A 22,204-nucleotide genomic window follows, 5' to 3' on the forward strand; every position below is an offset into this window, starting at 1 on the left:
TCAATAAAAATCCGCTCCATCGTCGAAAATGTTTCAGTTTTTTACCAACTCAAGAGACAGTAACATCGCAATTTCCTCTCAATTGTCGCATTTCCCCCATAAGCTCACCGGGAAGTTCCTTGTGCAGGAAATTGAAATTCACATCGTATACAAATCGTTTCGTCAACACTCAGAGCATTTCTTGGGATTTATCTTCACTCTGCAGAGGCGCATCGCAAGAGGAGCTTTTTCTCTGGCATAAAGGTAATATCCTCAAGTCAGGAGATCAGAGGCACAAACACACTGGCAATTAAACCGCGAATTTAACACTGTGGCGCACAATCGAAAGTGAAATGAAATTCTTCAGCGATGGGGAGAAATATTCGGCACAACGGTTTCTCAAGTGCACTCAAATCACATCACAACTCAATGCTTTTATCTTCGACGCGGTTTTTTTTCCTCCTCTCCTCTTTATTTAATCAAGACAGAGAGACTTGTGAGATAAAACGTGAACCACATTTTTGAGGGCTTCCCGGGCACTGAAGGAGAAATTTGTTGATTTGACAAGCATTTTCGATGCGAAGGAGATACGAGAATTTGTCAGTTAAAAGTGATGTGGCATATTTTTACCAGAAACATAATAAGGAAAGTGAGTTCAAGACTCGGTTCAAGAGTGAAATGAAAGATTAAAGAGAAAAAAATCCAGTCTCGGATTTGTTTTTGAATTGTGTTGTGTCTGGCTTACAAGTTTTTTTTTGGGTTTTCAACCCTTAAGATTGTGAATGGAAAATTGGGCAAATTCTGTCTAAGAGAAAAGGATAAGACTAGATTTATCCTTTGACTCTCTTTCGTCCCAGTAAAAAACAGAAAACATAAAGTGAAAACTCGATTTTTTTGCTTAAAAATCATGTTTATTTAAACATAAATTTACGTATAAATAGAACATTCGTTCCATTCAGTTTCGGATTTACAAATAAATAAATTTATTGGAAATAAATGCCAAAAATCAGGGACGAATGAATTGAATCCTGATTTCCATTGACATCGCATTATAAATTAAGCTAGAAAAATAGCCTATTGAAAACACACTCAATAATTCCACAAACATTGACTCTCAGTGCCCGGAGTAATGATGCCTGAAAGCACCCAAATCGTTTTGATAAAATCATCCTTATCAAGACAGAAAAAAATGTTCCCAATCATTTCAGTGAATATTCACCCTCAATCTAGGCGCCGAACAGCTTATCAAATCCCCCACGCTCTCACCCTAATCACATTATCAATTCTTCCCCTCCCACGAGTAAATTCACTCACCAAATTATGGCCCTCGAGAGTGAATCTTTCGGTACCTGGGCAATAAAATAGATCTCATCGCTGCCTTGGGGCTCTTAACTGAAAAATCAATCTCCCCGCCACAGGAGGCCAGGGTCATCCGGGCAGACACGCTCTCGTGGAGATGCAGATGGGCATCGCAATCTGGTGGCTGCTGCTCGTGTTCATGCGCTGCGGCGGCCTCGTGGCGGCATCGAAGAGCGGCCGAGTGGCCCGAAGTGGCGGCTTCCCCAAGTTCCCGCTAGATGCCACGCGGCGCCCCTTTGTCCTGCTCCCGGACACGCACCCGCGTGGACCCTGGACGCCCGAGAAGCCCTTCGAGTGCGGCACGCGCTTCGTGCGCTTCCAGCCGCAACGCAAGGGGCGGATCATTGGCGGCACGGTGCCGCCGTACGGCGCGTATCCCTGGCAAGTGGAGATCCAGACCTTCCACTACGACCGCACCAACTTCGAGCACCACTGCGGCGGGGCGGTGATCGGCGAGAGGCTGGTCCTCACGGCGGCGCACTGTCTGCAGGTAATTTCGCTCTGGCGCTACGCTTCGGCTGAGTAGCACCGCTATGTATTGATGCTAAGACCTTGAGTGCAGGTGCCGCAGCTGGAGTACCTCCGGGTCGTGATTGGGGATCACAGCCTGAAGGAGAGGGACCTGCACGAGCACAGCTTCCGCGTTGAGCGCATTCTCGTGCATCCGCACTTCAGGAAGAGCGGCCCGTACAGCAACGACATCGGGATCATCAAGGTGCGCGCGTCCAGCATATCGGGGATCGGCTTCAACACGCACGTCCGGCCAATCTGCGTGCCCGGCGCTGGAGAGACTCCGCCTCCGGGCTCCTGGTGCTCCGTCACCGGCTGGGGAGCCCACAAAGGTGAGTTTTGCAAATCAGACGATGAGCGCGCAAGTGTTTGAATGTGGCCACTTTGCAGCCGAGGACGTGCGCAGCGTGGCCGCGACGCTGCGAGTGGCCGCGGTGCCGCTCATGGATCTGGACACGTGTCGCAAGAGCTCCATCAACGGCGGCCGGCAGCAGCCCATCCTGGAGTCGATGCTGTGCGCCGGCTTCCTGCAGGGCGGCGTGGACTCGTGCTCGGGAGACAGCGGCGGCCCGCTGGCCTGCGAGCACAACGGCCGCTTCATGCTGGCCGGCCTGGTCTCCTGGGGCGACGGCTGCGCCAAGAAGAACCGACCCGGCGTGTACACGCGCGTGGAGTCCTTCCAGCAGTGGATCAGCGAGTCCATGGAGGCTCTTGAGAGGGACGACTAGCCGCTCTCCGGCCCACCAAGTCCTCATTGTCTTCGCGTGCCAAGTAAATCATTACCGCTGTGCTTCTGCGTCCTGTCGCGCTCCTGCGCACACGGCAAAGCCGTCGAGGGGAGTTATTGTCCTGCGCACGCATTTGCTGCAGGAATCGGAGGCCGCAGGACTTTGCTGCACGCTGCAGAGGACGCTCCTTTGTCCGCAGTCGAGGCCGAGCCGAAGGACTCTTCGCGCTCGGCTCATCTCATTCTCATTCCCATAGGAAAAATCATCAGAGCCATAATAAATTGAGTAAGGGGTGTGTTATCGAGGAGGCGAGTGACAATACTTTTCTGTCTAAGAAAATGTTGCTGACTTTTTCCGTATTCTTAAGCGAGTTTACAAAAAGTACAACCATAGTTAAATGATAATTAAGCTAGATTTATGTTTAGGCTAATGAATAGATTCTATAAGAAATTGTATTCATGTGATTTGTAGCAAATTTTATCACACATTCTTGTAAAAATTTTGTCAATTTGAAGAATTTTAAAATTATTCCAACAGAGTATTACATTTTCGTGTAGTTCTAATTAAAAATAAATAACAGAAGGCATTTGCGTTACCACTTTGTATATCTGGCAAATCTGATGTTCTTAAGCGCGTCGTTAAGTTCTTCCCACTTATTGATGTTCGTCCATACAAATTGTGTGCAATTTCCTTTTTTTAACCTTTCGTCTAAGGATTAATTAATCCATATCAGTCCTAGTTGACGTCATTTGGACAATTTCTCTCAAATTAATTGCACAAAAATGAACAAAAGAGGATTTCAAAAAATATCTTTCATGTACAATTTTGGCGGGGAAGGGAATCCCTCATTGACGAGCCCCTTTGGCGTGCTTCAGACACGAAATCGTGGTGCTAAACTTTTTCTGAACCTAAGTATAGCGCTGCAGCTTCGGCGATGGCAAGTGGTGTAAGTCCTCTTCACCCTCTCGCAAAGAGCAGGGCGCGAGTGGAAGCGAGACGAACCCTCGCTTTGCGCAGGTTTGCTGAACAATAACAATCTCGGCACTCAGAGGGGTTGAGACTTGGGTTGAGAGTAGTCAGTCGGCTGAACCTCTTCGCGCAGTGAACGTGCTTCGAGTGAGCGGCCGCCTTTGGTGTATCCAAGTCACTGTTCAGCTCTTAGCGCCAAAATCCGCCCAACCGCCGCCGCACTGGGGCCACGAGAGTGCTGAATCTGGAGATTCCGGAAAGCCGCAGCGGCGATTCTTGACCCAGAGCGAATGCGACGGATTATTGATTTCCTGTGACGTCATAAGCCTTGCACAAGAGCGCGAGTGAGCGTGCGCAAAGCTAAGGAAGGCGGAGAGCAACCCTTAAGTGAGCTCGTGCTCGCTGCGACCTGCGCGTGTCATCTCCTCTGCCCAGCGCGATGCCCAACTTCCGTCCGAAGCGCAAGAGCGAGATGTGGATGTCACACAACAGAGTGCTGATCGGCGGCAACAAGAAGAGTCACGCCAGGAATCCCAACTTCGAGACGGAGGAGACGAAGCTACTGATCTCTCTGTGGGGCGACCCGAAAGTGCAGAAGACGCTCATCACAACCCACAAGAAACATCCCGTGATTGCCAAACTGGCCGAGAGTATGCGCACGTACGGCTACTACCGCTCTCCCACGGAGATCAACACGCGCCTGAAGAACCTCAAGTGCTTCTACAACCGCATCAAGAAGGACATGGAGATGGGCGTGATCAATCAGCCCACGTGGAAGCACTACGACGCCATGGACGAGATCCTGAACAGGCCCATCTTCGGCAGCCGCCTCACGATGCAGCAGCAGCAGCGCCAGCACCAGATCCTGCACGAGGAGGCGACGAAGAACCTGCGCAGCGAGGATGTGCCGCACGTGGAGCAAGAGGAGCTCATCGTGCCCAAGGAGGAGCCGCTAGACATCGACGATTCGGACGTGAACGAGCTGGATTTGTGAGTATTCCCAACTCCTGCCCTTCCAATCTCACGAACCTTTTATTCCAGGGAAGACAGCGCTGACAGCTTTCCCAGCCAGTTGGCGGCTTATCTGCGAGTGCAGCCCAAGAATAGCAACGCACACACGTCCGACAGCCAGGATTCGGGATCCGGAGAGCCCCTGATCGCGCCGGAGGACATCAAGAAGTCTCCTCCGCCGTCTCCGCCGCCCAAGCAAGTGTCAACGAGCGCCGGTCCGAGGATAATCGCACCAAAACCCGCCAGCACGCCCACCAGCAAGATCTCCCTGGTGCCCACGAACATCCTGCTGAAGCCACAGGCGCAGAAGGTCGCCCTGAAGCCCGCGCACACGATCTACATGAAGAATCCCACCACGGGCGCGGTGTCAGCGATCCCCTCAGTGGCCAGCTCCACGTCCGGGATGCCCATGAAGGTGTTGCTGGTCAACACGATGCCCAAGTCCACGGTATCGACGCCCACAATCATATCAAAGGCCACGCCGACGATCTGCCACACACCCGCGATGACCGCCAGCCAGGAGTGTCGCCCGGCGCCCATCAACTACCGCCGGATGTCAGCCACCAGGCCGCCCAAGCCCTCCACAATCGGTGAGAAGCATGATAAGAGAGTCTCCCGCCCTCCGGATTGTCCACTAACCCGCTGTCTATCTTCCAGGCTTCCGGACGCTCCTCAGTCAGGTAATCCAGCAGCAGACGCTGAGCCTTGAAGTGGCCAGAGAGCGTCTGGCGGTGGAGAAGGAGCGCCTAGCCTTCGAGAGGGCCACAGGGGAGAAACTCCTGGAAGTCCTGCCCCTGCTACAGAGCATGGCAGACCACTTGACCGGACGCAGGACTTCGCAGAGGCTGAGGAAGCCAGCAAACTCCATCTCTCACGACAGTGACGAGTAATGTAATGACATTCCACAGAATTTGAGAATTACAGAGGTTTTCACTTCACACCACTTCCATGCGCTCCAAGTCTCTAATCTCCATTATGTCCGCCTTCAGTTTCTGCTTCAGAATCTCCCGCCAGATCGCCTCGCGATCCTTGTTGTCTTCGATGCCCATCCGGAGTAGCGCGTGATCAGTCATCCGGAGGAGAGTCAATCCCGTGATGTCATGCTGAAAACAGCCAGAAACACCTCGATTATTCAATGCAAATCGCACCATTGTACGTCAATCACCTTCTGGAATAGATCGGCATACTTGGGATTGTTACCACACCGCCGATACCACTTCTGGACGTCGGAATTTGTCCAGGAGTGCACAGGAGTTGGGCGTTTCCTGGACTGCAAGGAGAAAAATCGAGTGACACTTAAGGATTTCCATTGCAGGAGGCGAAACTCACCGTAGCCTTGGATTTCGTGGCATTTGTGGCCGCTTCTGTGACCATGGTGAGCAGGAAATGCCAGGAAAAGTCCAGGCAGAAAATCCTTGAAATTTTCGTAAACAAACCCTCCAACTGTCACTGGCGTCGGTAAAGCAGTGCGTTAGTGACGTTGTGACGTTGACGTGGCCTGGGAAGAAAAATCTCGCTTTTTCCTCATTTTCTCCCATTATTTCCCAATTATTTAGTTTTCGGTAAGTGAAAAGTGTGCCCAGGCACTCTGTGCCAGGCGAAGGTAGTGAAGATTCGATGGAAATCTGTATGATAATGGCTTAAAATCCGATGAGATTCTGACCCATGAAGTTCCCGGGAATGATTCAATCGAACTCCCAGGATTTCAAGGAGAAATTCATGAAATTCCCGGCTAGAAAGTGACAAGTGGAGTCTTAAAGGGGCTTTTAACTACTTTGTAGTGATTGCAAGAGAGAATTCTGTTGGGAAATCAACTTCCGGCCGGTTTCTGATGTCTTGCTTTGCTTCGCAGGAATTCGTGATCATCAGGACAAGATGAAGGTCAAGGAACTCCAGAAGACTGTCAACGTGGCATGGTCGCCTCTGCAGCAGAATCCCATCATGCTGGCGGCCGGAACGGCTGCCCAGCAGCTGGACACATCCTTCGGGAACACCTCAACGCTGGAGATCTACTCCGTCAATCTGTCGGATCCCGGCTATGACATGGAGTTGAAAGCCAGCCTCGCGAGTCCCTACAAGTGAGCCACAGAGTCCAGCGACCTTTAGGCTGGCGTCTAATCTCGCTTGTCTTCCGCAGATTTCACAAGCTCGTCTGGACGCCGCTGGGCTTCGGCGGCGCGCATCCAAGCGGCGTTCTCGTGGGTGGCTGCGAGGGTGGTCATCTGCAAGTGTACAGCGCCGCGAAGCTCCTGGCCGGCGAGGAGGCGCTGCTGGCGCACCAGGACAAGCACAGCGGCGCCGTGCGCACGCTGGACTTCAACCCATTCCAGACTAATCTCCTGGCGTCGGCGTCCAGCGAGTCGGAGATCCTGATTTGGGACCTGAACAACACAGCGTCGCCCATGACGCCCGGCACGAAGACGCAGCCGCCGGAGGATGTGCAGTGTGTGGCGTGGAATCGCCAGGTGCAGCACATCATGGCGTCCGTCTTCTCCTCGCGCTGCATTGTGTGGGATTTGCGCAAGAACGAGCCCATTATCAAGTTGTCGGACTCACAGTCGCGCGTCCGCTGGCGCCAGATGCAGTGGCACCCGGAGATCGCCACGCAGCTCTGGCTCGCGTCCGAGGAGGATCAGGCGCCCGTGGTGCAACTCTGGGATCTGAGGTGAGTCCAATGTGAAGAATATGCTCTGCTTCGTACCATTTTATCACTTCTATGCGCAGTTTAGAAGCGTTTTGAACCTTATCAAGGGTCAAGAGAGGGCGCAGTATCTCAATTTCCTGCCTCTTCCTCTGCTTGCAGATACGCCACGGCGCCCACGAAGTCGCTGCAGATCCACCAGAGGGGCGTTTTGGGGCTCACATGGTGTCCCAGGGACTCGGATTTGATGGTGTCGTGCGGCAAGGACAACAAGATTCTCTGCTGGAACCCCAATGCCACGCAAGCGGAGGGTGAGATCCTGTCGGAGCTCGCGTCCACGCTGCAGTGGTACTCAGATGTGCAGTGGTGCCCCAGGAATCCGGCCATCGTGGCCGCGGCGAGTCTGGATGGGAATGTGACGGTGTACTCGCTGTTTGGCGGCAGTCAGCAGCAGGTGCACACGACCAGCAAGATCGCCGACTCGTTTCCTGGCATGGAGGCGATGACGGCGCAGATGCCGACGCCACAGCCGGCCACGATGACGACGTACAGTGACCTGAAGAGGCCGCCGAAGTGGCTGCGAAGGCCGGCGGGAGCGTCCTTTGGGGTGAGGACGAAGAGAGTGAGAAGAAGAATGGCTGTGATTGGCTGACGGTTGACTATTTTGCAGTTTGGCGGGAAATTGGTGACCTTCCAGAGCTCAAATCCTCGCCAGGTGGTGATCAAGCAAGTGATCACAGAGCCTGAACTCGTGGAGAGGTCAAATCGCCTCGAGGCTGTGCTGCAGCAGGGCGATTTTGGCGAATACTGCCGACAGAAGGCTGACCAGACATCGGATCAGTTCTCGAGATATCTTTGGTATTTCCTGCGCGCGAACTTCGATGCCAATCCGCAGTCGGAGATGCTGAATCTGCTGGGATATCATCAGGAGGATGTGTCGGCGAAGTTCTTGAAGATTCTGCAATCGAAGCAGGATCCTGTGGAGCAGGTGACGGATCAGATGGCGGAACTGAGTCGGGTGAGTCGCTGAGATGCCGGGCAGATGATTCACGTGCACTTCATATATGCTTCTTTCTCTTGTGCTAATCCACGCGTCCTTTTGTTCCTATTTGATTAACCACTCACACACGCACATGATTAGAATGAATCCACTGAAACTGAGACAACTGACGAAAGTACTGATCTCTCGGTAAGAAGACTCCTCTGGCTAATCACCCATGAATCCATGATCATGTCACAGTCGCTGTGGTCTCTTTGTGTGGCTCTTCTCACACGGCGCTTCTTCCGCCTCTCTTTCAGGGCGTGGACGGGAATGCGATGTTCGACGCCATTGTGGCGGGCCAGAAGATGATCGCGGAGAATGGGCTGAAGTCTCCGCCGGGTGGATTTGTCATCAAGACGGGCGAGGATACGGAGGGATTGATCTGTCAGGCGCTGCTCACCGGCAACCTGGAGGCGGCCGTGGAGCTGTGCATGGAATCCGGGCGCACGACTGAGGGCATCATCGTGGCGATGACGGGTGGCAGTGAGTTACTGGCCAGCACGCAGTATCGCTACCTCAGGCGTCGCGACACCAGTCTCAGTCACATCATCTCGGCGTTGATCACGCAGGAGTGGACGGGCGTGGTGAACCAGTGTGCCGTGGAGAGCTGGAAGGAGGCTCTGGTGGCCATTCTCACCCACAATCGTCACCACACGGCGCCTCTGTGCGCCGCTCTGGGTGAGAGGCTGCTCCAGGAGGCGCGCACTGCTGGCAACAGTGACACGGCGCAGAATGCCATCCTCTGCTACCTGTGCGCCGGCAGTGTGGAACACCTGGTGGAGGCGTGGCAGGAGCAGAAGGTCAGCGGCGACATTCAGGATCTCGTGGAGGTTGTCATGCTGCTGCAGAAGGCGATGGAGACTCAGGGACGCGCCGTGGAGGTGAAAGGGAAGCTGGCCACTCTACTCTCGCGCTACGCGAAGATGCTGGTGGGTCAGGGTGCTCTGGATTCGGCGCTGAGCTACTTGGGAGCGACGACAGATGAGGATTTGGCTGATCTCAAGGACAGACTGTACTTTGCGCTGGGCTACAAGCAACTGCCGCGACCGGCGGCCACGCAGCGTACCAGCAGCAACACACAGTTCCAGACCATGAGAATGACGCCATCCAGAGCTTCCCTGCCCAGTCAGCCGGCGCCGCCGCAGCCAGCGTCGCTCTTCACGCCCGCCGTGCCGCAGATGCCCACAGTGCCCGCCGTGGCGCAGCAATTCCCCTTCCAGCCACCGGCGCCGGCGCCCGTGGAGGCTCTGGCGCAGCCGCCACGACCCGCGAGCGGCGGAGGACCGCAATCGGCGGTGTCCAGCGGCGGAGGACTGCTGAGTCGCAGCAAGTATCTCCTGGATCCATCAGTGCAGTCCGGAATGCCCAGCTATGGACAGAGCTACGCCACGCCGCAGACCACTTCGCCGCCGGGCGCGCAGTTCGGGCAATTCAACCAGCCGCAGCCGATGCAGCAGCCCTTCCAGCAGTCACAATTCCCGTCGTTTGTCCCCACGCCGGCACAGCAGCCGCAGATGTTCACGCCCGAGGCGCCGCCAGCGCCTCAAGTCGCCCCACCGCCCATGGCAATGGCGAAACCCGCCACCTCAGCGCCCGGCTGGAACGATCCGCCGGCGCTCAAGTCGAATAGGCCGCCGCAGGTGAGTTTCCAAAAAGTTTTGCCGGCTTCAAGGACTCTCCTTGACGTCTAGGGGAGATTTAACGAAAGAAAAGTCCAAGATTTGAACCGAAAATGCTGTGGAAATCTCTAAATTCACAGATTTATCTGTTTTTAATCAGTTTCATACTTTTCTTCAAGGAAAATGGCTAAAAAAAAAGTTAAAGCCGTGTGAAACTTCAGTATTTGATGATCACGGGTTCAAATCCTGAGAATATTTTCCTTTTTAACGATCTGAATCTAACTAAAACAGCATTTTTACGGCTCATATCTTGTGAATAGTGCAGAATATTGTCTCATGGTCTTTCTTTCTATCTTCCTGGGGCGCTCTCGTGCACTTTCTTCCCTTGCGCGATGTAGTTTCTCTGTCAAATGTCGGCTCAGCACGCTGGCACGCGGCAGTGGTGCAAAATAATAGAGTCACACAAGAGGGAAACTTGTTCAAAGGTTTGCGCGTGTTATTGTTTATGTTTTGCCTCTTTCATTTATTCTTACTCGTTAATTTTTTTTCATCTTAGAACAGAGAGAAAATGTTAACTTTTTCATCAATTTACCTCTTGTTTCTCTAGACTTAGCAAAGTGATTTAAAGAGACAAAAACAGAAAAAAACAGGGAAGCGACCCTTAATTTTGAGTGCTGAAGTTTGTGGAATGTGCGCTCCTTTAGGCTTCTTTGTTATTATTGAGATTTTCTTGCATTCTTCTGGCTCTTCTTCTCGAGACACACTTTGATGAATTGCTGTGGAAGATTGATTGGGTGTGATTTTGCTTACAGGCTCCGCCGCCGGCCACTTCAGCGTACAATCCTATCATGCATCCTCTGTTCCCGGCGGATCAGAGTGCGGCCGCGCAGCCGCCGAACGGTTATCAGCAGCCGGATGGGAGCTTCTTGGGGCAGAGCGCGGGAATGGTGCCTCAGATGGCACAGCAGAGCTTCAACTATGGCGCTGGCGGACAGTTTGCGCCGCCTCAGCAGCAATTCACCGGCCAGATGGGTTTCCAGCAGGTGCCGGCGCCGACTCCGGGCCTCCAGCCGGCCGCCACGCCGCCCCAGAAGGCGCCCACGCCTGAGCCGCCGAAGCCCAAGGCGCCGATTCCCGAGGAGCACATCTACATGCAGACAGTATTGAATGAGCTGCGCAATCAGTGCGTGAATGCGGCGGCGAATCCGGTGAGTTTGTAGTGAAATCTCTCGAGGGATTCTTATCACTCACGCCACTGTTTTCTCTTGTGCAGCAAGTGAAGCGGAAGCTGGAGGACGTCGCGCGTCGTCTCGAGAGTCTCTATGATCTGCTGAGGGAATACAGAGTAAGTTTTTGTGTGTAATTTCACCGGCTGACGAGCCCTAATTCTCTCGCTGTCTCACAGCTCGGCGCAAACACTCTGGCGGCGCTGAATCAACTCGTGCAATTTGTGCAGATCGGCGACTACGCCAGCGGCCTGGCGCTGCACACGCAGATGTGCTCAGGCGCGGACTTCGCGCAGATCGCCGTGTTTATGCCGGGCATCAAGGTGCTGCTGCAGACGGCTATGCAGCTGCAGGTGTACTTGCGATGAGCCGCAATGTCGTTTTATTACGTCTCGCAAGAGGATGTTTACATTATAGAGCATTTAAAATACACTCGATTGTCTTTTGGAGTCATTTGAGAGGCAGAAAAAACCTCCGTTTTTTTTTCTTTAAAGGAGTGAATTCATTCATTTTGCCATCTGTTAAACCTTTCCAAGCCCTGGTGAGGGTTAAAAGTTTCACTTTCGGCTCTCATGAGTTCAAATCTCACGCAAGTTTGTGATTTTCTTTAGCGCTGAAAATTCACAATTGAATGCTCAAAAGCGAAGAATTGGAACATAACACATATCTTTTTATTGCCCATTACGAGGGAAGCTACAGAATGTCTCAATGGAAATATACAAATTAAAGTCAGTCGATCCACTCGGCTTCGGCCACGAGCACCTCGTCGTCCGCCTCAGACCCCAGTGCGATGCTCGTCGCGACGATCTGCAAGAGGGAAAGAGAGTGCATTTGAGCTGAGGCTATGAGTGCGCGTGGCATTTGAGCTCACCTTGGCGTCCTCGAGCGTCTCCACGGCCAGCTCGGCGGCACGATCGATCTCGGTGAAGAGCTCTGTCTCCTCCATGAGCGGATCATCGCCGTGCGCCTCCTTGATGTGGTCCTTCACGGAGGAGTTGCGCGCGTACGTGGCGCCGCAGATGTCACACTTGTAGCGCAGTCCGTTGGCTGGCTTGCGGTGCATCTCCATGTGCGCCCGCACGGAGTACAGCGACGCGAAGGGCCGATTGCACTCCGTGCAGCTGAAGGGCTTCGTGTGGCTGTTCTTGTGCCCGGACAGCTGAACGGCCGTCTTGAAGGCCTTGGGACAGAATGGGCACTTATAGTTGCGCTCATCGCCGTGCGTCTTCATGTGATGGTTGTACACGGCGTGTGCCTTGAAGCTGCAAGAGAGCGAGAGCGCATCAGTGGGTGGGTGAGGAAAAAAATGGGTGCCCGGAGACTCTGGTGCCACCTCCGGGTCGTGTGTATTTCCATCCTTGTCTAGGGGAGTGCTAACTGGCTCTCCTTTCAAATGACAAATACACAAGAAAGCATGTTTCAGTCCAGCGCCTTTGCGCTGGATTGCGCGAAAAACATCCCAGCCGAAGCATAGACCAGTGAAATGGGAAGGTCAGAACCATCTGTCGTTCAGCGCTTTCACTAATATTCAGAATTAAAAGGATTTAACGACAAATAAATAAGTTGAATTGATCTAAATTAAACCTCATTCAATTGGAATTGTTGACTGCAAATTGTCGAATTTTGTTTTGCAAAAGGATATTGGAAAGCAATTTTTCTTTCCATGCGATTTATCGGTTTTAAACGATTTTGAAGCTTGCAAAAGGCTTTAGAGATTCGTGAAGTATTAAAAAAACTAGAAAACTAATGAGTATTAGTAGATAATAATGAGCTTTTTTTAGCCAGATTCTGCTTATGTCCTTGCTTAAATCTCTCTTTAAAGTGGCCTTTTTCGATCATCAATATGAAAGAATGTGGAAAGGTGCAAGCTTGCTTGGATCTTATTTGCGTCTGTGAGAAGAGACGCGAACACCCCGAAAGTGGGAATGAATGGCTAAGACAACGTCCTTTCGACTCTCCTTCCGCTCGGCAAAGTCAGAGGAGGTCGCGAGGGCGTTGGAAGGCAGACTCACCGGCGGCCGCAGAGCGAGCAGACGTAGGGCCGCACCATGGTGTGCGTGCGCATGTGGAGCGTGAGGCAGTAGGCCACGCGGAACGTCTTGCCGCACACTTCGCACGCGTGAGGCTTCTCGCCAGTGTGGATGCGCTCGTGCTTCACCTTCTCGTGCGGCCGGATGAAGGCCTTGTCGCAGTATTGGCATGCGTAGGGGCGCGGCGCGTCCTTCCTGCGGCTCTCCTTGGCGTACGTGGCGCGCTCCTGGTGCACGTTAGAGTGCATCCTGAAGCTCTCCTCCGACTCGAACTTCTTGTTGCAGATCGTGCAGTGGAAGCTGGGCTCGTCGCTGTGCATGCGCATGTGCATCTCCATAAACGCCTCGTCGTAGTCCTTGCCACACTTGTCGCAGTGGAAGGTGTTCTTCTGCTCGGGGCGCCCCCGCACGCCGCGCATGTCGCTCTGGATGGCCTCCTCGATGGTGCGCTGGTGGATCGGCTTGTGCATCTTCACGTGAAGGCGCAGCGACTTGTTGTTGGGGAACACCGTGCCGCACTCGCCGCACTTGTACACGTCTAGCGGATCGGGATCATCTGGTAGATGCCGCCGGCTGGGCCGCGGCGACGGCTCGCGCTCTGTGGGCAGCGGCGCTGGCGCTTCCCAGAATCGCTCCACCTTCACGTGGCGACTCTTCATCGGCATATCCACCTTCTCGGGCCGCCGCGGCTCCGCCTCATCCTCCCGCTCCACCTTCATCACCTCCGTCGGCTCATCCGTGATGTACTCGATCGTGTACTCCTGGTCCTCCTCCTCCGCCACTGCCTCGGGCTCCTCCAGCGCCTCCTCGGCCACTTCGCGTGGCTCCTCGTCCATCTCCAGCACCACATTCTGGCCGCCGTGGTAGCGCCGGACGTGATCCATCACGTCCGGGAAGTACATTTGGCAGCTGCTGCACTCGTACATCTCCTTCGCCTCCTCCTGCGCCTCCTCCTCTAGCCCTGCAACACGCCCAGAACTCAGCACCCCGCAAAACTCTCCTCCTGTTCACTGCTCGCTCACCTGACATGCTCCCGGATGACTTTTCAAACGATGCGCTGCTAAATTCACCCAAATTTGCCCACCACTCAAAATGTCACGCCACGAACTTCACACCAAAGTCGCGACAAACTCGCACTTTCTCTCCGGCACTGCTAAGCACTGCCAGCCAAAAGTCCCCTCTTTCAGGATTGCACAGCAGTGTGCACGTATTTAAGGGAGATTAGCAGAGAAAATAGGAAGGAAAAGTGATGAAAAGTGCCACTTTTCTGTCTGTTTGTGCCAGATAAATGGGAAATATCATCAGGCAACCCGCGCAACCCAGCAGACGGATGCAGTGCTGAAGAAGCCGAAACAAGCCGACGAAACAAGCATTTGCTGCATGTTTCGAAACATTACGCAATTTTGAATAAAACAACGGTTATTTTTAGAATTATTCATCGCTTCTTTTCTCTAAATTGGCGTATGGCGTAAAGCCCGTGCTATAGTAAATCATTCATTTATTCTTTTCTCTAAGTGTCATATTCCACTATAGCTTTAAAGTTATCGACAATGAATTTTCAGCAAGTTGGAACGCAATTTTATGCGAAAAATTGTTAAAATCGACAAATAAATGACTAATTAATCCACATCAATTCTATTTTGCCTCTAAAATTGAGTCTGTTCATGTCGTACTGTCATAACTTCCTTACAAATAAATTTTGAGGTATTCAAGTAAAATTGATTGCAGTACAAAAAAATTACGCAAAAATTTGTTGCTCAACAATTTTTTTATTATGCAATTTTACATTTTGATAGCAATTTCACAAAAATTGTATTTTTGGAGGCTTTGGAAGTCATTCACATTGGCATGGACTTAGAATTTCAGGCAAGAAAGCGCGAATTCTCTGTGGATCTTGAAGAACGGAAAGAATTTCAAGTATTGCATTCAGAAGAAGTTTAGTAGTTTGACCCAGGTCTGAGGTTACAACAACACCAACATTTCCAAGATTAGCTAGAACTTGATTGAGAGCAGTTATCGTAGAGGTTATAACAGTGTCTGGACTCGGGAATTTCCCGGGTAGCAATTGACGATGTCATGAAAGAAGAACAGAAAATAGAAGAAAAGCAATTAATTGAGTTTTCGGGACAATCTAGACAATTGTAAATTCGATGAAATACTTTGAAATGAACTTGGAAATAAAGAAATGAATCCCTAATTATAAACTAATCTCTTATTATTTATAACGTATCTCACTTATATTTTCTTCTGAAGATAGAGGTCCTGTGTCAACACCGTTTATTGCAGATTGAAGTGCTTTTAATATAGGCCCTAAAGTCCCAGCTAAAATTCCTGAGAAGCAAAAGTAGACAATACTGTAAGTTGAAAAACAACAGAGAAAAGAGACAAAAATTGACAAAATTTGATTAGGAAAAAATCGACGGTTTCACAGTTTTTATGACGCCAATCGAAATAGAAATGCTAAGAGAAAAAAATAATTCAGAACTTATTTTGCTTAGCTTAACTGAAAGAGCTGATCCCACGCAGATTTGGAGGCATTCTTACCTTCAAAATTTTCAACACTAGCAGAAATTGGATTAATCACGTCCGCAAGGGAATCCAAGATTTGAGCTTCAGCAGAACAAACGCAGAAAAGACAGAAGATAATGTGAATATTCAAAGTAAAACTCCAAAATGCTAAAGATGGGAAAAAAGGAATTAGATTTCTTCTCACCTTCTGACTCCTTCACCAGCACAAAGAGCACGGCAACGGCCAAAGTCACGAGGAAGAAACGCATGTTGATTGATTGATTCACATCAACACTTTACTGAAGTCTTCCGAGACGCGCAGCTCAATTTATATCATCCCGAGAAGATGGTTTCATTGTCTTCTCTTCAAGTCACATGATGACGAAGAAGCGCGTTAAACATTTCGCATCTGTCGCAAAAACAATGTTTGAAAATTAGAGCGAAACCCTTCATCTGTAATTAAAAATTCCACCGTGAAAATTTACTCTTATTTGATCAGATGATTGAAATATTAGAATGTAATTAGAGAATATTTGCGTTTGATACGCGTTTCTAAACTCTGTTGAATTTATGTGGCCTCTAATTAAGAATCGATTGTTTTACCTTTGCCTTGCTTTTCCGGTTCTATCTCGACTTCATGTGTATATATCCGAATACAGGGTTCTTTTGAAGTCTTAACAGAGCCTTAACGTGACTAAAAATTAGTAATGAAATATATCTAGAATATTTTGTTACGCTTCGAATGTTAAAGTCGATTTTTCCAGTCAATTGCAACTGAACAATCAATTCTTAATTAGAAGCCAGACAAATTCAACAGAGTTTAGAAACGCGTGGAAAATGCCAACAATCTCTAATTACATTAATATTTCGCTCATCTGATCAAATAAGAGCAAATATTCGCGGTTGTTGGTAATTGGTACAATAACCCGCAATTTGTACAATAACTGAAAAAAGTTATTTATTAGCAAACACCTTCTGCATCTGTCGGATTATATTACAAAAGTGAATGAGAGTATTAAAATGCATTGAATGTGTGCAGTGGTAAGTTGAGAGTGGCGAGGAAGTCAGCTGGGCACTCAGAGGAAGTAAAGTTGTGTCTCCAGGAGATTACTCGGATCCTGATGAATGTACTGCCCGACGAGCAGCGCCAGCTTCTGAGCGTACTGGCAAACGGCCGGAACCTTGACATTCCCGCTCCAGTTGTAGTACAGATGCGTCATCTTGTACGTCCATATCTGGATCCTATCTGGAGACAGACCTGACTCGTCGAAGATCACGTTGTAGCTGGCTGGAGAAATGGTTCCTGAGCGGGTGCTCTGGGATACCAAGAAGAAGTCGTAGCGCTCCGGCAGCGTGATCATGTCGTCCACAACGGTTCCGCTCGGTGGATTCTGGACGCCACTTCTGGGGTTCTTCCTGAAGAAGCGCGTATTGATTTGCTTAGAGACGACGATGAAGGTCAGCTTCGGCGGTTTCGGGCCGTACATCCTCTTGAGATCGGATGCAAGCTTCTTCACTTCGAAATCCATCACATGCGAGATGTCACCGTCGCCAACGCCGTCGCGGTAGAAGAAGATGAAGTAAGGTGGAAAATCTCTCGGTCTGCAGCGCTCTGTTGTCCATCTCGGGTTGAGCTGCGCGGGCGTCGGGTCGGCAGATGTGCTTCTCTTGGATGTGTACCTGATGACCGGCAAGGCCTCCCGGTTAATCGAGCTGTTTCGGCGACTCTTACACTCTCTCCGCTTATCTATTTAGTTAAAAGTGCATGTGTGTCCTTTTTCGAAGACATAATTTCTCTTACATGGTGGACATGTTGTTTGATGTTTTCTAAAAGTTGCCTCCATAAATACAGATTCCGTTGAACTTGCAAATTCTGTCGAAAAACTCCTCTAAAATAAATATAAAGATTTTTTAGGACCTTTAGACTTTTCGTTGAGATTCCACTGAAATTTCGTGCATTTCTTCACGTTCCTTTATTTATCATATAAATTCAGTGTTTTGTGAAAAATCTAATATATGCGATTCGAGAGTACAAAAGATAAGAATGTGTGTGGATACAATTCCTTATGGTCTACGGACACTTGGCGCGCCTGTCCTCCTCTTCGGGGATGCTCGCGTTGAGGCTGCACGAGTCGTCCATGGGATTGCTGCAGCTGCCCGAGAAGAGGCTCAGGTCCGCCGTGGACGAGAAGGACGCCTCGAAGGACACTTCGCGCGCCGATCGCCTGGACAGATCTAGATCATCTGCAATAGACACGACCAATAAATCACCAGAAATCACCACAAGATCCGCTGATGGAGAGAAAGAAGTGCAAAATTTACCTTTAGCAAAACAAAAAAAGAACTGAAACTGAGTATTGCTGCGCCTACAACTTCGTCACGCAATCCGTCGAGCTGGCCAGCGAACTGTTGCTCGAGGCCACGGACGTACAGAGGCTGTTCACGCTCCTGTACGACACGATTGCCGACGAGTTTGCGCCCAGGCCAGGATCTGAACCAAAAGAACAGAAATCATAAGAAATAAAACCGCAGCGTAACGAGGGCAAAACCAAGAGGAAAACCAAGAATCTGGGATAAGAGACTCACCGAAGAACTCATCGGGAAGGTCATCAGAGATGTGGGATTGCGACAGATCCACGGATTCCAGCTGCTCGCGTCGACTAATCACCACATTGTGCACATTGAGCTCCGTTTCCGTGAACACCGAGCGCCGGCGGCCGATCTTCTTCTCCAGCGGCGCCTCTACGAGCTCACCAAAGGCGCACTTGGGGCGCTCGTTGGCCGGCGGCGGCGGCGGAAGGTCCATCTTGACGCGCCTGAGATCCGACATGATCTGGCCGAGTGTGCGAATGACGAAGTCATCGTCGAAGCCAAACTCCGCGTGCAGCTTCACTTGCAGGAACTCGATGATCAGATCCATGTCGCGCAGCCGCATCAGCCGATTCTTGTGCATCTTGAGAATCGTGTACGCCATGGCGGTCATCACGCGCTCGCCCTCGAGCAGATAGACGTCCCAGACGCGCAGCGCCAGACTGAAGGGCACGCGCTCCACGAACACAACGAAGAACCACTTGAGCGAGTACAGCACCGAGTCCACGTGGTGCTTGTCCAGGTGCCGTTTGAGGCGCGGCATGAAGCGCTCCAGCAGGCGATCGTGGTGGCTGAGGAAGCGCGTGAGCTTCGGGAAGCCCTCGATGAAGAGCCCGTGCATGGCGTACTTGTCGTCCGTGAAGAGCACATTGAGCGCCCAGAACGCCTCCTCCTCGTCCATGTACATCAGCAGCAGCCCGGCCACGCTAGACATGCCCTGGCAATAGCCCACCTCCGAATTGTACATGCTGTACGCGGCCAGCACGTTGAACAGACTCTGCTGCTTCACGCTGTAGCGCTCGCGGTAGTGCAGGTGCTCGCGAAACTGCCTGTTCACGTCCGAATCGATCTGGCGCACCTCCGTGGACAGCAATCTCGCCCTCCGCAGCATCTCGCGATACACTGTGGGCCAACTCTTCATCACCTCCTCCACGTTGAGCAGTCGCAGCCACGCCTGCGGACGCAGCTTGTTGGGGATGCCCTTGAAGATCCTCCCGCGCAGCTTCTCCTGCGTGTCCTTGCGCTGCCATCGTTTCAGCATCTTCAGCCACTTCTTCTCGCGCTCCAATTCCACCTCCCTGCGTCGCGTCGTGCTCGCGTCCAGCCGCGCCGGCAGCGTGTGCTTGTGTATGAAGCCATAGCGGTCGGTGTGTTTGTACAGGGAGAAGTCGGGGTCTTCCCAGGGATCAATTTCAGCGCCGTCTTCCCTTCCACGCTCGTACTTCTGGAAGATCTTCTCGCGCTCCACCTGCGCGCGCTGCAGCAGAGCCTCCTCTTCATCCTCCATGTCGACTGGTCACGGTGATTATCTGGGCAGCATCTGTGGGGGGCGAAAAGAGGCCACGAAAGTGTAATTTATCCATCAAAATACGCCCTTTAACTGCCTAACCTCACTTCGGCCCACCGTAAATTCGTCAATAGATCGCGGGAAATCGCTAAAATCACTGGTTCACAGTCTTGTAGTTTCTAGGAATGATGACAGGAGGGATCTTCAGGGGATCTAAGCACTAGAAAGTTGGGAAAAGGGCATTTTATAGCTTCAAAAGCAAGTAAAAAAACATCCCAGAACAGCTGAGATTTCCTGACACAGCACACTTGCAGTTCCCAGTCACCAGAGGCGCTGCAGTGAGCGAAACAAAACAAGGCAAGCAACATCGAAATATTCATCGGGCGGATCATAAATGTCTTCTTATTTACTGAAACACCTGCCTAACAGAGTTACTCAGGGCCTAATCCAGTCCTACTTCACAGGTGAGGATCCTGGTTGCTGACAGTGTGCACATAATGAGCTGTCTTGCGGTATTTCAGTCCAAACTTGGCGATCTGTCGGCTTCCGGGGAACTCACAGCTCTGCAGACTTTGCCAGGCTCAAAACCATGGATGTGAAGATTCTGCCCGCTCTCCAGGACAACTACATGTACCTGATAGTGGACAAGGCCACCAGGGATGCGGCTATTGTGGATCCGGTGGATCCGGGCGCGGTGATATCGGCTGTTGAGGAGGAGAAGGTCAACTTGGTGAAAGTGTGTAAGTGTGGAATGAGATAAGAAGCCCCTCCAGAACGCCAGTAAATCACGCCTTATCTGCAGTGACAACGCACCATCACTGGGATCACGCTGGCGGGAATGAGAAGCTGGTGAAGGACTTCAAGAAGAGCGCACTGGAAGTGCTCGGCGGCGATGATCGCATCGGCGCCCTGACCAGGAAGGTTTCCGACGGTGACACCTTCAAGATTGGCAATCTGAACGTTCGCTGCCTCTTCACGCCCTGCCACACCACTGGCCACATCTGCTACTACGTCCAGGCGGAGGACGAGGGCGCGGTCTTCACGGGAGACACACTCTTCAGCGCTGGCTGTGGGAGATTTTTCGAAGGCACGCCCGAGCAGATGTTCACGGCGCTGGTGGAGAAGCTCTCGGCCCTGCCGGATGACACGAAGGTCTTCTGTGGGCACGAGTACACGGCGGCGAACCTCAAGTACGCCCTGCACGTGGAGCCGGACAATCCGGCGGTGCAGCAGAGAATCCAGTGGACGAAAGAGCGACGCGATGCGAAGCTTCCCTCAGTTCCCTCCTCAATTGGCGAGGAGAAGACCTTCAATCCCTTCATGCGGGTCAACGAGAAGAGCGTGCAGGAGCACGCCAAGGCGTCCGATGGCGTCGCCACGATGGGCTTTTTGAGGCGCGAGAAGGATTCATTCAAGGCCTGAATTCAACAGTGGTGAGGGTGTTTTTGCCATTTTCGATCCTTGTTTGACAGAGAATACCCAAATCATGAATAAATTAAGGGGATATTTTTATGTGTGACGTATATCGGCCGGAGGGAAAGAGTCCAGGTGCTTTTCACTCAAGAGACGCTTTATTTGTCTCTGCGCGGATCGAAAAGGGGAGAAAGAGATGCTGGACACAGTGACTCTATTTGTCTTTCTTCTCGGCGTTCAGGGAGTTGTACAGCCGGCCCAGTTCATTGGCCACGAGATCATTGAGAACTACGCCGTTGGTGTCGATGTAGTTGGCGCAGGACTTCACGATGGACGCCTCGCGGACGCCGCGGGAGTCCTTTACTGTGAGACTCAGGTGATACTTGTCATCATATTTCTTCATCTCCGAGCTCGCCTGCCACACCTTTGTGCTCTTGCCGTCCTTCTGCACCGCCACGGCGAAGATGCCCTTCTCATAGAAAGTCGTGTAGAGAGTCAGGATGCCCATTAGGACGAAGTACGACGCCACACAGACGATCAGCACGGGCCTGCAAAGGAGCAGAGATCAATAGGAGTCGCCAAGGAGTGTCTGGGACGTCCTACTTTGATTGTGGGAAGGGGTATTGGTGATCCCAGGCCAGAGCCACCAAGGCAATGATAACAGCTAAACTGCAGATGAACAGCCGTCCGTCCACCAGTCCGAAGTGCTCATCGCAGTTCTTCTCTAGCAGAGCGGTCTTCACAGAGTCATCGATGGCATGCTTCACGGCTGAACCGTCCCATTTGTTGATTTTAACAACCTGCAAGGGCGGCAAAGACCCAAAAATTCAAAGCACACAATAAATGAAAACAATGGCGTGTGCAATGACGTGTCCCTAAAACACACACTTTTCGCAGTCTTCCCTTTAGCCAACTGATCTGCTGAACTCACCTCATCTTCCTTCGATGCCTTATCACTCTTTTTAGCGCTTTTTGACATGATTTTCTGTAGAATTTATAGAGAAATATGCTTCGGAATGATGCTCCGTATATAATCACATATGCACCGCAAAAACAATTCCCGGAACAATGGCGCTGCGAGCGCTGTCAAAGCAATTGAGACCGCGCCAGGTAAGAAATATCGCCGAGAATTACATGTAATTTTCCGCGAATCAAAATACAAAATTTCACAAATAAATTGAATTTATGAGGAGATTTCCCAATTCAATCAATTGGTCGATTGCGAAAAATCTTATTCGCGAAAATTGGCAACGTCGCTTCCATGGAAAGCGGCCGATTGCACCGGTAGAGGG

At 51.3% G+C, this 22,204-nt stretch overlaps 9 protein-coding genes and 1 non-coding gene across 12 annotated transcripts; 4 read left to right on the forward strand and 6 right to left on the reverse strand.

Moving 5' to 3' along the window:
* The first annotated feature begins 1,299 nt into the window (after positions 1-1,299).
* LOC132255849 (serine protease 33-like) lies at positions 1,300-2,576 on the forward strand. Its single transcript, XM_059752019.1, has 4 exons — positions 1,300-1,324; positions 1,398-1,828; positions 1,901-2,180; positions 2,239-2,576. The coding sequence occupies exons 1-4, from the start codon at positions 1,300-1,302 to the stop codon at positions 2,574-2,576; spliced, it is 1,074 nt and encodes a 357-aa protein (XP_059608002.1).
* A 1,141-nt stretch (positions 2,577-3,717) lies between these two features.
* On the forward strand, positions 3,718-5,446 carry LOC132255373 (uncharacterized). The gene is made up of 3 exons (XM_059751374.1): positions 3,718-4,535; positions 4,587-5,146; positions 5,214-5,446. The coding sequence occupies exons 1-3, from the start codon at positions 3,985-3,987 to the stop codon at positions 5,444-5,446; spliced, it is 1,344 nt and encodes a 447-aa protein (XP_059607357.1). The 5' UTR covers positions 3,718-3,984.
* On the reverse strand, positions 5,428-6,018 carry LOC132255375 (protein aveugle). Its single transcript, XM_059751375.1, has 3 exons — positions 5,886-6,018; positions 5,722-5,826; positions 5,428-5,659 (listed from the first exon to the last, which is right to left on the reverse strand). The coding sequence occupies exons 1-3, from the start codon at positions 5,928-5,930 to the stop codon at positions 5,492-5,494; spliced, it is 318 nt and encodes a 105-aa protein (XP_059607358.1). The 5' UTR covers positions 5,931-6,018; the 3' UTR covers positions 5,428-5,491.
* A 3-nt stretch (positions 6,019-6,021) lies between these two features.
* On the forward strand, positions 6,022-11,516 carry LOC132255372 (protein transport protein Sec31A). 3 transcript variants are annotated; one of them, XM_059751371.1, is made up of 10 exons: positions 6,022-6,118; positions 6,409-6,634; positions 6,694-7,221; positions 7,360-7,804; positions 7,868-8,215; positions 8,339-8,386; positions 8,497-9,879; positions 10,671-11,066; positions 11,132-11,203; positions 11,264-11,516. In XM_059751371.1, the coding sequence occupies exons 2-10, from the start codon at positions 6,432-6,434 to the stop codon at positions 11,450-11,452; spliced, it is 3,612 nt and encodes a 1,203-aa protein (XP_059607354.1). In that variant the 5' UTR covers positions 6,022-6,118; positions 6,409-6,431; the 3' UTR covers positions 11,453-11,516. The 3 variants fall into 3 exon arrangements, with proteins under 3 accessions (XP_059607354.1, XP_059607355.1, XP_059607356.1); XM_059751372.1 differs by lacking the exon at positions 8,339-8,386; XM_059751373.1 differs by lacking the exons at positions 10,671-11,066; positions 11,132-11,203; positions 11,264-11,516 and adding an exon at positions 10,257-10,483.
* A 96-nt stretch (positions 11,517-11,612) lies between these two features.
* Positions 11,613-14,436, reverse strand: LOC132265967 (zinc finger protein 771). The gene is made up of 4 exons (XM_059766771.1): positions 14,137-14,436; positions 13,097-14,075; positions 11,956-12,346; positions 11,613-11,891 (listed from the first exon to the last, which is right to left on the reverse strand). The coding sequence occupies exons 1-4, from the start codon at positions 14,141-14,143 to the stop codon at positions 11,814-11,816; spliced, it is 1,455 nt and encodes a 484-aa protein (XP_059622754.1). The 5' UTR covers positions 14,144-14,436; the 3' UTR covers positions 11,613-11,813.
* On the reverse strand, positions 12,385-12,484 carry LOC132256623 (U6atac minor spliceosomal RNA). Its single transcript, XR_009468227.1, has one exon. It is a non-coding gene; the product is annotated as a U6atac minor spliceosomal RNA (small nuclear RNA).
* Positions 14,437-16,698: 2,262 nt separating the features above from the next.
* On the reverse strand, positions 16,699-17,434 carry LOC132255850 (protein piwi-like). Its single transcript, XM_059752020.1, has 2 exons — positions 17,424-17,434; positions 16,699-17,302 (listed from the first exon to the last, which is right to left on the reverse strand). The coding sequence occupies exons 1-2, from the start codon at positions 17,432-17,434 to the stop codon at positions 16,699-16,701; spliced, it is 615 nt and encodes a 204-aa protein (XP_059608003.1).
* Positions 17,435-17,586: 152 nt separating this feature from the next.
* LOC132265968 (USP6 N-terminal-like protein) lies at positions 17,587-19,717 on the reverse strand. The gene is made up of 4 exons (XM_059766772.1): positions 19,602-19,717; positions 18,209-19,532; positions 17,945-18,113; positions 17,587-17,866 (listed from the first exon to the last, which is right to left on the reverse strand). The coding sequence occupies exons 2-3, from the start codon at positions 19,497-19,499 to the stop codon at positions 17,989-17,991; spliced, it is 1,416 nt and encodes a 471-aa protein (XP_059622755.1). The 5' UTR covers positions 19,500-19,532; positions 19,602-19,717; the 3' UTR covers positions 17,587-17,866; positions 17,945-17,988.
* A 123-nt stretch (positions 19,718-19,840) lies between these two features.
* On the forward strand, positions 19,841-21,011 carry LOC132265969 (hydroxyacylglutathione hydrolase, mitochondrial). The gene is made up of 3 exons (XM_059766773.1): positions 19,841-19,963; positions 20,021-20,239; positions 20,302-21,011. Exons 1-3 carry the CDS (start codon positions 19,894-19,896, stop codon positions 20,919-20,921), a joined length of 909 nt encoding a protein of 302 aa, XP_059622756.1. The 5' UTR covers positions 19,841-19,893; the 3' UTR covers positions 20,922-21,011.
* A 98-nt stretch (positions 21,012-21,109) lies between these two features.
* Positions 21,110-22,132, reverse strand: LOC132265970 (signal peptidase complex subunit 2). Its single transcript, XM_059766774.1, has 3 exons — positions 21,844-22,132; positions 21,516-21,712; positions 21,110-21,460 (listed from the first exon to the last, which is right to left on the reverse strand). The coding sequence occupies exons 1-3, from the start codon at positions 21,889-21,891 to the stop codon at positions 21,127-21,129; spliced, it is 579 nt and encodes a 192-aa protein (XP_059622757.1). The 5' UTR covers positions 21,892-22,132; the 3' UTR covers positions 21,110-21,126.
* Between the last annotated feature and the right edge of the window lie 72 nt (positions 22,133-22,204).

Source organism: Phlebotomus argentipes, unplaced genomic scaffold (assembly GCF_947086385.1).
Source record: "Phlebotomus argentipes unplaced genomic scaffold, Phlebotomus argentipes genome assembly contig_5, whole genome shotgun sequence".
Taxonomy (NCBI): Eukaryota; Metazoa; Arthropoda; class Insecta; order Diptera; family Psychodidae; genus Phlebotomus; species Phlebotomus argentipes.